Source organism: Molossus molossus, unplaced genomic scaffold, assembly GCF_014108415.1.
Source record: "Molossus molossus isolate mMolMol1 unplaced genomic scaffold, mMolMol1.p scaffold_m16_p_21, whole genome shotgun sequence".
NCBI lineage: Eukaryota > Metazoa > Chordata > Mammalia > Chiroptera > Molossidae > Molossus > Molossus molossus.
Genome location: NW_023425357.1, coordinates 45,175,994 through 45,191,981, shown reverse-complemented (window position 1 = coordinate 45,191,981; position 15,988 = coordinate 45,175,994). Strand labels below are relative to the sequence as shown.

Here is a 15,988-nt window from a genome sequence, read left to right as displayed (position 1 = left end):
AAGTGGTTGCCACCCACACGACCCAACCAGGGCTGGGGACAAAGTGCAGCCGAGATACGTGCCCTTAGTGGGAACCGAACCTGGGTCTCTCTGGCCTGCAGGCTGACACTCTAACCGCTGAGCCAAACCGGCCAGGGCCGTAGCTAATTCTTTAATAAATGTTAGATGTTCTGACACCCGATGCTTTGATACAAAAGATCTCAGACAAGAGAATGAGAGAACACATGGAATCCTGATTTACCTGTTATAAAGTTTATCATAGTTTTCCTTTAAAAGTTCCCGTTCCTTTTCTAAGTCATTAATTCTATCTTGCAGCTAAAATGAAAAGAAAATGACACATTAGATGATTCTCTATAAAACCACAGGGAGTAAAAGCACATGAGAAGAGGCTAACATGTGTCAGTCTTTATTTCTAAATTGCAGTTGCTAACTAGTCTACTTATATTGTCTGTATTTAATTTAGCACTGATTTTTTTCCCCACAGTTGTTAAATAAACATGAAATTAATATCTCTGTTTTAATTTAGTAGAAATGTAGGCACTACTTTAAAGTAACCTGTGCCAAAACTCAATAAAGAATGTGTTAAAAGCTTGCTGTTAAGTCTGAGGAAACAATTTTTTTTTCTTTCCTCTCCAATGAATTCCATCATTATATTCATTTTGTATTAATTTCCAATTGGCCCATAAAAGTAAAAGGATTAACTTTTCTTTTGGCTCATGGGTCACAGATACTGTGTCCATCACCATTTACTCTGAAGACACACTTTCTCATGTCACCTGGAATCTACAAAGAACCAGCAGCACACCTTTTAAATATATGAATGAAGAAACGAAATGGCATACCACTTTTCATCCCGATGAATATTTTAAGAAATTAACTTGGGGTAATAATTATATCTTTATGACTAAAGTGTACTTTTCTGTACTTATTTCTACTATGCACATTAAGTTTTATTCAGCAGAACATTTTGTAGTTCAACCTCTTCCCATGGCTCAGAGTACTCTTCAAATGCATTTCCATTCTCAAAATCCTCTTTTGATGCTGGCATGAGACAAGAGTCTCCCAAGGTCAGAACAGAATGTAGGCATCTTATTTCACTTCTATTCTCTTTAAAAACAAGTTTAACAGACTACAGAAAAAGGCTGTACAAGTTGGGAGACACGAGTGGCAACAAAAAGGAAGGTGAGTTTTCAAACAACTTCTTAGAAAAAAAATAATTTTACAAAATTGCTGATGTTGCAAAATACAACATCTTTCTCCTCAGAAACAAATATATCCCGATCATTTTGTTTGGATATCGCAAACGACTGGTAAACTTAGAACTGAGAAAGTTGAGTTGCACAGGTAATCAGTTTCAACACGTCTTTTCCCCTCAAGGATCCTTAACTCTTCCGTAAGCAGTGCTCTGGTGCGTCTGTGGCCTGCCAAGCACCGTTCTGCCATGCGCATACATGCACGCTACCTTCTGCTGTGCTCAAAGTGCCGTGCATGTAGTGTGGATTTTTAAATGAATACATTATTTGAAATGTTTCAATTTTACTTTTTAAAACTGGTAGTTCAGAGCAGTTCCAGTGCAGCAGCTGCCAAGCACTCTGAAGGCTCACCTCTTCGATTCTCCTCTCAGAAAATGCCATGGAATGCAACTGTTTCTCAAGACCGCAGCATTTTAAACGTTGCTCTTTAAGTTGCTTATTTAGCTCATCTCCATTTGCTATCAAGGCATCGTGGCTGATCCTGAGAGTTTTTTGTTTCTATAAACCAAAAGGAAAAAATTTTCAAACTCATTTTTGGATTGAATAAGTGATTACAATTCTATAAATAAATTTCTTCCTGCAGTTCACGTTGTACAGCTGACCATTCTTCACCTCACAACGTACATTAACACTTGTCTAAAAGAGACCCTTTCAACCTAGGTGTTCCCTGAGGAAGAAAATACAGATGAACTTAGCATACAGTCAAACAAAGCAAACTGTTTTTGCCCTTTTTAAAATTTCTGCCTAGTTTTTCACTTCTTGGTAGTGACTAGTGAGTAAATTCGGGTTAACAATTAATTTTTTCTTTTCGCTGTGATTACAACGGTCAGATCTGTTGTCTAAAAATAGTGCCACATGGGTCAAAACTAAATGCTGACCACAGATGTTCAGACTAAAAGAATTTGTCACCACAACCTATCAACAGCCTTGAAAAGTTAGCTTCTAATTTTAATTAAGTTAAAATTTTCAATTCAGTTAAATACTCACTGAAGTCTTCTTAATTCTTAAAATGGACTATTTACAAATATTTTAAATTTAATTTTATATACTTAAATGCCATATTATTATTTTATAAATAAAAAAAAGTGATCACACTAAAGTCTTTTCAGAGGCTCTACCACCATAGAATGTATGCCTCATCTGCGAACGAAAATCTCCTAAGTTCAGCCCTGGCCCGTTTGGCTCAGCAGTTAAGAGCGTTGGACTAAAGGGTCTTGGGTTTGATCCCTGGTCAGGGTTGTGTGGGAGGCAACCAATCCATGTTTCTCTCTCACAGTGATGTTTCTCTCTCTCTCTCTCCCCTTTCCTCCCTTCCACTTGCTCTAAAAATCAATGGAAAATATCCTCAGGTGAGGATTAACAACAATAACAAAAATTAAAAAAATAAAATCACTTAAGTTCTACTGAAGCTTTTCAGTCACTTAAAAGAAACAGAGGTACTGAATCAATTTTTGTTAATCTTGGTGTTACTGTAAAACACTGTTAACCAGCTTTCTCTGGCCTTCCTGTCTCATTGAAGCTGTTGGTCTGAACCTCTCAAATCTCTGCCCATTGTCAATCCCCAAATCTGTGCTCTAGCAGACACTTGTTAGTGTTGGTATTTAAACAAATACCTGGCATCACTGTGAAATGAAAATCAAAATAGTCGAAGATAAAAAAATAAATCACTTTTTAATTTCTTTCTTAATGCCTCATTTTAGAAATGGCTTAACTCTATGTAGTTTTAATCTCCCTCTTCTACTGATGTGCAGATTGTGCGCTATCATTTCCACTCTGATTAGTCTCCCCTCTTTCATAAACTCTCTTATTTATAGAAAAGGTAGGCATTACCTGACCTGTAAGAAGGTTCCTGCAGGATGGAAAACACTACCCAGAATACAGTTTAGAATATTTATCTAATGCAATAGTAAATTCAGGTTTTAGATAACCCTATGCTTTGCATCAATTTATTGCTTTCCTTGTCTCAGTACTTCAAAGAAAGTATAGTACCCCACCTTTTCCATGAGGGTACACTCCAAGACCTGCAGTGAATGCCTGAAACCACAGATAGTGCCACCCTAGCCATACTCTGTTTTTTTTTCCCCCATAGATACATATCTATAAATTATAAGTTTTAATATATGTTAGGCACAGTGAAACATTATCAACAATAACTAATAACAAAATAGAACTATTGTAACAATAACCTGTAATAAAAGCTATGTGACTATGGCCTGTCTCTTTCTCTGATAACCAAGATGGCTCCTAAGGGACTAGCAGGCAGGTGACACACACAGGGTAGGTTTGCTGGACAAAGGAATGATTCATGTCCCAGGCAGGAGAGTGGTACGGCTCAAGATTTCATCAAACTACTCAGAATAGTATGCAATTCAAAACTTATTAATTGTTCATTTCTGGAATTTTCCACTTAATATTTTTGGACTGCAGTTCGCCGTGAATAACTGAAACCTCAGAGAGCAAAACCGCAGATAAGGGGGGACTACTGTGCTGCTTAATATAAATTCTGCTCGTCTGGAATGTTGGGAGTTATTTAATTCCAGAACCAATGTTAATTATGCAGTGCCAAAAGTCTGATGGCCTATTCCTGTGGGGCTACAGTCTTTGTTAAAATAATTGTGGGGATGAAGAGTCCCAGGTATTATCAACCTGATTAGTTGAGATTTAAAATATAGTGATAATTGACAGGACAGGTACTCAAATATTTTCTGATAACAGTAGTGACAAAAGAAAGCAAAACACCATATCAAAGACAGACTTAATGAAACCTGATTATTGGCCAATTCATAACTTTGGTCTATTTTGGATATTTCATAAATGATCAGAACTGAAGATTTATGAAAATATCTCTAAACCTTCAGTGCTATATACCCATGTAAATGCAGATAAAAGGAGTTAAAAATAAATTTTTTTGCCCTAGCTGGTTTCGCTTAGCTGTTAGAGCTTCGTCCCTCAGACCTAAGAGTCACAGGTTTGATTCCTGGTTAAGGGCACATACCTTGGTTGCAGGTTCAATCCCTGGCCCTGGTCGGGGTTGTTCAGGAGGCAATCAATCAATGTGTCTCTTTCACACTGATATCTTTCTCTCTCTCTCTCTTCCCCTCCCTATCTAAAAATTAATGGAAAAATATCCTTGGGTGAGGATTTAAAAAAAAAAAAGGTTTCTGGCATGACATGATTTATGATAAATGTAGTTATTATTTTAAGATGACAAAGATATTTATAAAAAGTCCAACCAGCTGGTTATTTCTTTAGGTATTAAGTTATAAATAACAAATAATATAAAAAGTGAAATTATACATAAAAATAGTAATCTTAAAAAATTACTTTTTAGTATTCTGACCATTCTACTTAAAAATATACAACCTAAACACTATTTTCAGACCTTTGTATGTATCACCATAATAAGATAAATTATCACAGTACCTCTTGAAGCTGAATAAATTTCCCTTCCATTACTGAAAGAGCGTTGCTTTTCTCCACTAGTTGCTTATGAAGCTTAATCATTTCTACATTGTCCCGAATGTTTGACCTTCAATGATGTGTTTAAGAAAAAGAGAGACAGAGTAAAAAATTCAAGGAAAAGAAAAAAAATGTGATGCAATCACAATTTTTCATGAAATTTTACCTGGAAAAAATTTATACACTTGAGGATCAGTCACCAAGATTTTCAGTTTATTATACACTTAGGATTAGATTTATTATTTAAAACCAGCCAATAATCAGTTTTGAACTTTATAAACTCATAACTCTCAAAATTTGAAGGAAGCCTCACATGTGATGACTTGTGTCACCTACATAATGACAATATGGATTTAAAGTCATTTTACAGTGTCCTGATAGATGGTGCAAAAGGACATCAGTCTTCAGCACAGAAACTTCCACCACCAGACTGCAGACTTATCATACTCCTTCTCCCTGGATGGAAAATATGCAATACAGCCACTCATCTTCCCACCACTCCTTCGAAACAAATGGTATCATAAGATTACCATTTATTGGAGTTTCCTCCTGGAGTTTGAACTTTTCAAAATATTTCCAAAAAAGTGACTTAGCGTTTTATACTAATAATGCCCAAAGCTGGCATTTAAATACGTTGCAGATGTGCCTTTAGCTGTAAGAGATCATTTAACATCCACAGGGTATATAGAAACTCTATATGCTGCAATACTAGTTTGTATTTTTCCTACCGAGATTAAAGCAAATGTAGAATTTAACAGGAAGATCTTATTAAAGGTTAATCATAGATCTAAATGAATACCTGTTTTCAAAAGGCATTTATTTTCCTGACAGGGAAAGGTTCCTTAATTTAATACATTTTACATTCAAAAGTATCTTAAAAATTGTGATGCTCGGTTTTTGGACTTCATTTTTTAGGAAAAATAAACATAAAAATTTTGAATTCAGAAAACTTTTCCAGTATTTAAAGTAAGTAATTTTGCTTCCCAAACTTATCTAGTGTACACATATTGGAAAAATTGTCACAATGCCCTACTGGAACCAGAAAACGGACTACAAAGCTCACACATCTGTAAACCAGCTGAGGACTTGAAATACTTAATTTTCCTCTTTGATATTTGAAAGTTCATTGTATTTTGGCATTGGACAGTTAGTTGTCCTGAAACAGAAGATAAACAAGTCCAAGAACCTGGATCTTGCCCAGGGTACAGTCTTAACACAGTGTTAAATAATTGTGTGTCTAAAACTTGTTATCTAGTAGTTGTGACACATATTCAACAGTGCACTCATTATTATTCACCTTAGTGTTATCTTTACTCACTAAAGATAATACTTTATCTTTACTAAAACAATTACATGGAGAAAAAATATATTTTATATGTCCAAAAATATTCACGTTTTTTTTCATTCAGAAGTCAAAATATGATTTCTGTGTTTCCCTCAAAATTACCAGTCAACAGTGAATGCATTTATTGATCTGGAAGGACAGAATACTACTCAAATAACTTCAAATCTTTTCTTATATTTTCAGTGTCTCTAATATTTCATTTTTCTAATTTTTGAGTATGTTAATATTTTCAAGAAGATATGCTGGGTGGGGAAAAAGTAGGTTTACAGTTGTTCATATGTAAAATCATTAATAAATAATAATACAAGAATAAACTGGCCCTGGCCGGTTTGGCTCAGTGGTTAGAGCATCGGCCTGCGGTCCTGAGAGACCCGGGTTCGGTTCCCGCTAAGGGCGCGTACCTCAGTTGCAGTTTGTCCCCGGCCCTGGTCGGCCCTGGTCGGTCGTGCGGGTGGCAGCCACTCAATGTGTTCCTTTCACATCGATGTTTCTCTCTCTCTCTCTGTTCCTCTCTCTCCCTCCCACTCTACCTGAACAAAAAAATGGGAAAATGTCCTCGGGTCAGGATATTAAAAAAAAAAGAATAAACTGTTCTGTTCACTCACAACTGTAAACCTACTTTTGCCCCACCCTGCATAAGTCAAATATATTTAAACAATAACTATTACTTAATGATATTAACAAAGAATTAAGCCCCAATAACCTATTAAGCTACAGAGGGTCATAGAAATAACAGATTACTTTTGAATTGTCTTTGTATGGCAAAGGCCAATAAGTATCTCCAAAACTTTCAGTGGTTTAATTGGTAGTTTTCTTGAATATTTTCCTAAACTCCTAGGAGTTTAGACTTTTCAAAGTATTGCAAGAAAAGTGACTTAGTATTTTCTACTAAAAATGCCCAACAAGTGGGCACAAATTACAACATAAGTAGTATTTAAAAATCAGCAATAATGATGTGGTACTTTAAATTTAAAAAGTCAGCTCTCTCAAGAGGACACCTATTCTAGCACCTGCAAGTCTTTAACAATGATTTTTAAGTGTCAGTTTTAGGGGCTGTTGACATAACAGTCATTGCTGTGACTAGATGTTTCTGAGAGCTGACAATGAGAAGGACGACTCCCTGTCTCGCTGAGTGCGCTGAGTCAATGATATGAAGTACATAAAAGTTAAAATCAACAATGTGATGAATGTGGGCTGGCCCTCAGGAACATGTACAGTGAAGAATCATCTCAAACCTGATAATCAACTCAACATTTGTACATAGATGAAATATGGTAAAAGAGTAAGGGTGGAAGCGAGAGAAAAAAGACAGCAGGCGAGGGCACAGAAAGCTGACAAGGAATGTGAGAAGGATGTTGCAGGTAAGAGGGAGCCGGTCACTGGTCAGTGGCCTGTCCCAGACCTCGTGCATGGGGAGGAAGGCCTCAGGCTGGCTGCCTTTGCAGACAGGAGATGGGTTAGTTTAATGAGCAGTGGTCTAAGCGACCTCCTGCCCTGATCCATGCACTGTGATGGGAACATCAAGTCTCAGGATGACGACACTCTGACAGGAAGAACAATGCATAGTAAAAACATTTAGATGAACTCTGACAGCCCTCTACCAACTCATACATGCTGCATTACACATGGTGAAATGATCTGCAAACAGATAGCAAGCATCTCAATTAAATTCTCAGTAAAAATAAATTTCTCAACAAAGAGTTTGGAAAAAAACAATGAACAATTAAGTGGGAAAATATAGTTTCATTTCTCTTTTCTTTTGAACAGACATATTATTTGGAGTTATGATTAAATCTTCTAAAACTATGAAAAGAGTTGTTGGCCCATCTCTAGATTAAAAACAAACTGAAATAAATTAGATTTTATGTTGCAAAAAGTAACACGGTTCAACAACCTATGTGCCAAGTTTCGCTCATAATTTGAAACAGTTGAGCAATAAACTCTGAAAGGGAATCTCGAATGGAAGCTGGGAGAGCACTCGACTCCAGCTTTGCTACCGGGGCCCTAACGGATCCAGAAAGCAGGAGCTCAGACTCACCGGAGCAGGAGAAGCGCTCAGCGGCGCTGTGCGATGTACAGTCTAATACGAAACCTTAAGGAGCAAAAAATCTCTTTGCCGGGTTCCTTATACTTCATTTCCCAGGCACACAACTCCCTCGCCCCTCACTCCTAACCCTCAGTGACATTCCCTTCTTTGCTACAGTAAAGATAATGAATGCTAAAAAAAGCCTCTTGATTTTTTGAGGTAAAAGTGTTATAATATGGTACTTAACACTATTTGGAAGAGAAGGCTTTAGAGTACAGAAGCTAGGCTATGAGATTGTAGAAAGTAGTTAAGTAAAATATTTGGGAGCTAGAATAGAGGCTTTTTTTGAGTAATAGCTTCAGGCTGACTAAATTGGAGGATAGTTGAAAACCACCTTACGATTAAAAAAGTCCAGTTTTTTTTGTTCTGTTTCGTTTTGAACAGTGGCAGACATTCTGTAAGTATACTGCTGAAAGAAATATAGGTCATTCACAGCTCTTATAAGGGATACACAGGTAACAATCAGTATCAAGGTAGCCCTTTGAATAGGATTACAGAGGTTGCTAGTAAGTTAAATGGAATAAGTTTCACTAAAATAGCTGAGGAAAGCCAATTTGGAAGGTAATGGTTCCACTCAAAACTGCTACTTGAGTTCAGAGATGAACACAGCTCCCTGTTCTAAGACTGCACAGAGGAAAACATCTGTGTATGTTTACTTGCCTCTGGATCATATCTTTCTTGTGGTGTTGGGTCAAAATATAAATCAGACCTCGATGCTTTCTTCCTCTCAACACCCACAGAGAATGGAGGGGACAGTCATGTGAAGCTCTCCACACACACACGAGCAAACTCTCCTGAGCATGGAGGGCACACTCCCAGGGACTGGGTGGGGACAGGGAGAAACCAAACCCTGGCTCATCTTCTTTAGGGGATCATTTTGACGCTCAGGTTTAATGGATTCCAACTAATAAGGGAATTTGCTTCCTTCCTCTGAGGTGTTGTTACATTTTGGCTTTCCCTCCACTTTCACATATGAGAATTATATTCAGTACATCAAAAGCCCGATGGGCCCTGGCCAGTTTGGCGCAGTAGTTGGAGCATCGGCCTGTGGTCCAGAGAGACCTGGGTTGGGTTCCCACTAAGGGCACGTACCTCGGTTGCAGTTTGTCCCAGCCCTGGTTGGGTCGTGCGGGTGGCAGTCACTCGATGTGTCCCTTTCACGTCGATGTTTCTCTCTCTCTCTCCCCTTCCCACTCTATCTGAACCAAAAAATGTCCTCGGGGGAGGAAAAAAAAAAAAGCCCAACGGGAAATGTATTTATTGGCAATTTAGTTGCAAAAGTGAGCTGAAGACTTTGTATTGTTTTTATTTTTTGATAGAATTTTACCTAGTTAGTAATAACACAGGTTATTTCACAATTATCAGAAGCAATAGTTGGTATGATACAGTCTTTAAATAATTTAAAAAAGAATAAAATCAATACCACTTATTTAGTAGAAAAAATCTGTCAGAAACACAAGGTCCCTAGGAGTAAAAATGGCTGTTCTTTTTTTTTCTTTTAATCCTTATTTGAGGACATTTTTGCATTTATTTTCAGACAGAGCAGGAGGGAGAAAAGGGGGAAGAGAGAGTGAGAAACATCGATGTGAGAGAGACACATTGACTGGTTGCCACCCACACAACCCCAACCAGGGCCAGGGACAAATTGCAACCGAGGTACGTGCCCTTAACAGGAACCGAACCCGGGACTCTCCAGTCTGCAGGCGACGCTCTAACTGCTGAGCCAAACTGGCCAGGGCAAAAATGGCTGTTCTTTAAAAGGCAGGGAACCATGTACCCGGTTCAGTCTCCATGCCACTCTGAGGGGCTGCCTGAGGCTAAGGGAAGTAATGATTCGGCCAGAGTCCTTACGGGAGGGAGCCAACGCTGCAAACCAGTTCTGAGAGAACTTCTTCCCCCTCTTCTCAGCTGCTTCCTTCCTCTGAGGTGTTCCTACATTTTGGCTTTCCCTCCACTTTACATATGTATGCACTAACATGTTAGCTACTATTACTTGTGACAATTTCTGTGGTGAGAAATTGTCACAAGTGCTGAGAAAATGTCAAGCTGGTATCACACACACACAAAAATCTTACAAATATCAATAATAAAAAGCAAGGGATAAAAATAGGAATCTGAGAGATACTTTTCATTGGGAAAATTCTAAGGTATTCAAAACAACAGTAAGAGCTTGCTGAATATATTTTTAAAAAAATGACAGGTCACCTCCCTGTATAATAATGTTTGCATGGTTACCCCCGGCCCCAGTTACCCTTCCATCCGAGAACCAGATGTGCCTTCTAAATTAGGGGCGGGGCAATCAGACAAGTTCAAGTTGAAGGACATTCTGCAAACAGCTATCAATGGACTGCAAAAGAGGGGAACTGCTCTAGAATAAAGGAAACCTAAAAGATATGACAGTTAAATACAACACGAGCCTTGACTGGACACTAAATCAAAAAAAAGCAAAACAAAACAAAGACAGCTATTTAAACAAAACAGCTAGTTAGGACATACTGGGACAATCGGGAAGTTTGAATATGGACTGTGTAGCAGACGATGCCACCCTATCATTCATCGTTAAGTGCCCTGGATATGACAGCTGCACTGTAGTTATGTAGGAAGGTGTCCTTGTTCCTAGAAGATACTTAGAAGTGCAGAGGGTGAAGTGAAACATCCACTTAACTCTCAGATCTGAGGAGCGAAGGAGAGGGAGGAAGCATGCAGAATGCAGAACAGGCTTGTGTCATTCCCACATACGCAAAGGGGTGAAAGGCATGTGAGTGTTCTCACTGCTATTCCTACAACTTTCCTGTAGATTTGCCATTTTTTGAAATGAAAAGTTGGGGAGCAACGTCCCAATGCCAGGAAGTAACCTGTGCCGTGCGCAGAGGGAAGTGGAGCCCGTAGCCAAGCGGAGTCTCCCGCTGCACGACTGCAACAGGCCTGCTTGAGGACTTGGTTTGCTCTCAACCAAAGGGAAGAAGGCAAGTCAGAATATCTGCAACGCTTATGGGTTAAATTTCCTCCACTGGGACATTATGGCACTGACATGATTTTTAATTAAGAAGATAAACACCCTGACATGTACTTTAAAAAGAAACACAGTACAAACTAGTTACACATTTGGTAAGAGTATAAATATTTTTGGAGTTGAAAAAGTCAATAAAAGGTAAAATCATTCTGATTTTAATGTTCATATACATGTGTTCACTGGTTACTGCTGTGCATTTAATTTAAGACGGCCTTTTTAATAAGCAGAAAATGTGCATTTTTATATTGTTTAAATTTTAATATGGACTTTTGTTCAAAACAACACAGACATTCAGGCTACTTGTAAATGATACAAGATTTTTTGCTAATGAGGCATTATGTAGAACATATGCAAAAATCACAGCTCAGTCTTCCAAAATAGACCACAATAACAAGAAAAAACACGATTTTAATAAAAAGGAGCAGCACTGGGCTTTTACTTCAAAGCAATTAAGGGCTTTGGATAACCAAAAGTTTATGTCAAGCTGATGCCAAACCAAACTGGTCTATTAAACACAGACTGTGAAGAGTTTCTGTAATATTCTACGAGAGGGCTCTTTGCCATGAATACCCAGCCCCATGCTCAGCAGATTACAACTATGTTGGGTTCATGTTTGAGAACAAGGAGTCCAACATCCAGATCAGACTTCTAGAATTTCAAATCTGAAATAATGCATCCATGAAAGACAAGTTCAAATATGTTTTCCATTTTGTAATTTTTCTCTACAGTAAATTATACCAAGTTTTATATTATCCCCAACATTTTTTTCAACAGTTTTCCATTAGTCTCAAAAAAATAAATAAATAAATAAAACCAAAACCCCAAACTGCTGTTACACATAAAACTCTGAGCTATGTGTAAACATATAAGAAAACAGAAAGAGTTGAAGCCCCTTATTTGAAGTCATTTCTTCAGTTTTCAACAATTGTATTTCAAGAAACAATATGCCATTCAGTACAGGTACCCTTCCTTCTAAGAAAATAACATGAATTTTTCAATTTTATAAAATCAGTGAGGTAGGGTACAAATTGGTTTATTTCTTTGGTCTTGGCAAACAAAAGTGCCTTTTCCTGTAATTCTTATTTTGTCTTACTTCTTATTTATTTATTTTTTTATCCTTACTCTGAGGATATGTTTATTGATTTTAAAGAGGAAGGGAGATAGAGAGTGAGACAGATGATTGATAGATAGATAGATAGATAGATAGATAGATAGATAGATAGATGGATGATAGGAAAACATTGATTGGTTGCCACTCATACCTTCCCCTACTGGGGATCGGGGGATTGAACCCGAAATTTAGGCATGTGCCCTGACCGGGAACCAAACCCACAAGTTTTTTGGTGTATGGGATGATGTTCAACCATCTGAGCCACACAGGCCAGGGCAGTAGTTCAGTTTTTAAGATAACTCTTGTATGTGTACATATTGGTGTCTCTTGCTGACAATATTTAGTAATACCTGTGTATTACTGTTTCTTGTGCTGTTCTAGTCTCAGGACTAGAAGACTTTTGGATCTCCCATTCATTGAACATCAAACACTCTAGTTCCTAGATGATCATATTCCTTTGGAACAGGGAACAACAAACACTGTGTTTGTTGTCGATGCTACTCTTTGGGAATTTAAGAAATATACCAGAGAAAGTGAAGCTGATGAGAATGGGCTCCAAGCCTGGGCTTGGCTAAAGAGCAGAATTTTACATTCAGATAACATGCTGAATATAGCTGTAGGCAGTTTACCAAGATCACCACACGGCGTTGGGGTCTGCTCCTTCTGCACCATTCCTCACCAGGAAACACTGCCTGGTCTTCCAAGAAGGGTAAGTCTAAATCAGTTCTTCATAGGGGAACATGAATACCTCCTAGGTATTCAATCTGGTTCAAAGCCAGGGTTCAAATTATATCCCCTAATATATATATAATTCTAAAAAATATTCATATTTCTTTTGCCCTGAACTTAGGAACATAGATAAATGTCACAAAATATATAGAATTTCATTATATAAGTTAATTTTATAAATTTTTAGAAACAGAAATTATGAAAGATAGTACTAATCTTTTAAATGTCTGTAATATAAAGTTTTTCATACATTTTTAATCCCACTCTATTTTTTTTAAAACAAATCTCACATTATGCATTATTTCTTAGCTTTTTCAAATATTACCACGTAGAGTTAGTTTGTTAAAGAAGATTAGACTCTGAATCTGAAATGAAAAACCAGAAAATCTTCCTTGGTTCTTCTAAATGAGACCCTAGCCACATAGCATGGTATCACATAAACTGGAAAGGGGAAAACAAACTGAGGATTTAGGTCTGGTTTAAAAAATACATTAAGAGAGAAATAAAATAGATATCACAAGTGCAATGTATAGGCCGTATTTGGACTCCAATTCAAACGAACAGTAGAAAAACATCTTCAAGGAAGTTTGACTATGAACTGGTTATTGGCTAGTATCTAGGAATCGCTGTTTTTGTTACATATCATCATGACATGCTGGTTTGTAAGGTGTGATCATGGCATGGTGGTTATGTTAAAAGAAAATTCCTTATCAGACAGAGATATATACTAAAGTATTTACAGGTGAGATGATATAACATCTGGCTAAGGCTAATTAATTGAAGAAAATAAAGGAGAAGGGATAGATGAAACAAGATTGGCAACATGCTGATAATTGTTAAACCTCAGTGATGGATACATGGGGGTTTAATACACGATTCTCTTTACTTTTGGGTATGCTTAGTAACAACAACAACAACAAAATAAAACAAAAAAAGAAAAGCCATAAGAGAAAGAAAATAATTCAAAGAAGAATATGAAAAGTCTTGTGGGAGGCACACTGAAAGCACAAACGAGAGAGCAGGTATTAGGAAGCAGAGAACGAAAAAGGTGCGCATCATACAAGCTCAAAGATGAAGAGGCAGCAGGGCGACTATGAAGGGCCCCTGGCATCCATAACAATCAAAAGCATTTGATACAAACTTTGAATATGAGGAGAGGTAACGCCTTTTGGGGATTAAAAAAACTGGTACCATGTTAGGAATTTACTACCTTTTAAGGTTGACAAAAAACTTAAGGCTGGACTTCTTCACAAGGTATGCAAGCAGCTGAGTCTTTGTCCTTGTCCTACACAGTTCTCTCAGTGGGTACAATCAAATGGTGTCAGACTTCCTACAGTCTTGGCAATGGGGCCAATGAATGGAGTCAACAAGATGAGGCTGAGCAGCTCTGGCTGGTGTGGCTCAGTGGCTTGAGGGGCATCTGTACACCAAAAGGCTGCCAGTTCAATTCTCAGTCAGGTGCACACCCGGGCTGCAGGTCCGATCCTGTCGAGGAGTGTGCTGGAGGCTACTGGTGATGTTTCGCTCTCCCCTCCTTCTCTCCCTCTCCAAGAGATCAATAAAATCCTACCAGCAAAGACGAGGCGAGCAGTCAGGGAAACGGCCCTCAGCCTAGAGATGCTGGTGGCAGCGCGGCTGGAGCAGGCTTTCGTGAAGGGTGTGGAGTAAAATGTGATTTCTAAGTAGACTTGACTTATCCTTCTATGGCACATAAAAATGTATTTTAACAAATTTTGACCTTATCAAAGTGATACTTCTGTTTTAACATACCTCTGATCTGTGGCCTGCTGTTCTCGAAGCTGAAGAAGAGATAACTCAATTTCATTTTCTTTTCTTCGCAACTGAGTTTTCAGGATCTCCACCAAGTGCTCTAACTCTTCTATCTGGTCTCTCTGTGACTGAATAACCTCTTCTCTGAAATAAAGACCCTTCATGTGAATGTGCAGTTTGAGGAAATTTCCTTAGTATTTACGATCAGTACAAAGAAAGTTCTTCATAATTAAGAGTAAGCAAAAGTAAAAATGTTAGCTTAAGTGCCTTTGCAACATAGGAAAATAGTAGCAGGTTAATGGTGACGATCTACACAGGGAGAAATTCAAGATCCTCTTTATAAGATAATGTCCTAGGCGATGGGTGGTGGTTAGAGTCAGTTGTTAAGTATTTATTGTTCACCTATGTTGTGCTCCAGTCAGTTCATCTTCAGCTAATTTCTATGCCTTTGTCCTTTCATTTGGGTGTCCTATACCACTCAAATGAACACTTCACAGAGAGATGGCAAAAATTTTGCAAAACATAATTAAGTGGTCTCTAGCACATGTTTATCTCTACTGTGTCTGGCAGCATCCCAGTGTAATGAGCCTCAGGAAACTGGTGTGAACCCGGCTTTTCAGCTGACCAACAGGTTAACAAGATATCTAGTCTTTCAGTTTCTATTCTCTCACAGTATAATCATCACTGTACCTGGCATTTAAAATATTAAAAAAAAAAAAAGTTAAGCGCATATGATTCTTTAGCAACTATCTCAAGTATGATCCTCTGCCTCATGTTTTCATTCCTCATTCAGAACTGGTTCTTGCTGATGATCCAGGTGAAGGCCTATAAATAAGGTGGAACCTCTTCATTTGTGTGACTCACAGACACTGAAACCATGAGGCTTTGATTAACTGGAAAAGTAAGCAAAATGGGGCAGGTGTAACTTTTTTGAAGCCATAGTATGATGAAGAATGCAGTACCATAAAAGAACAGTGAAACAAAGTCTAAAATCCATATGTATTTGATAACTCCAAATTTTTAAGCCACTGCCTCCAATTTTTTTTTTAAGCACAAAAAGGCTAATTAATTCAGGACTAAAAAAAAAATTACCTGTAATTTTTCTGAGAATGAAAATGTTGCTTCTAAATGAATGGACTTCATGCCATTTCTTTGGGGTGGGGGGAGGATTACAATAAAGAGGACTATTCTAGCTCTGGCCAGTTTGGCTCAGCAGTTAGAG

The 15,988-nt window shown here is 37.8% G+C and overlaps 1 protein-coding gene across 1 annotated transcript in view; it reads right to left on the bottom strand.

The window, feature by feature from the left end:
- Positions 1-15,988, bottom strand: part of RPGRIP1L (RPGRIP1 like) — a 98,956-nt gene that overhangs the window by 70,471 nt on the left and 12,497 nt on the right. Inside the window, exons 6-9 of the mRNA XM_036275838.1 lie at positions 14,767-14,910; positions 4,677-4,782; positions 1,605-1,751; positions 242-315 (exon numbers count right to left, since the gene is read on the bottom strand). Of these exons, the coding sequence (XP_036131731.1) occupies positions 242-315; positions 1,605-1,751; positions 4,677-4,782; positions 14,767-14,910 (471 nt within the window). The remainder of the gene's footprint in view (positions 1-241; positions 316-1,604; positions 1,752-4,676; positions 4,783-14,766; positions 14,911-15,988) is intronic.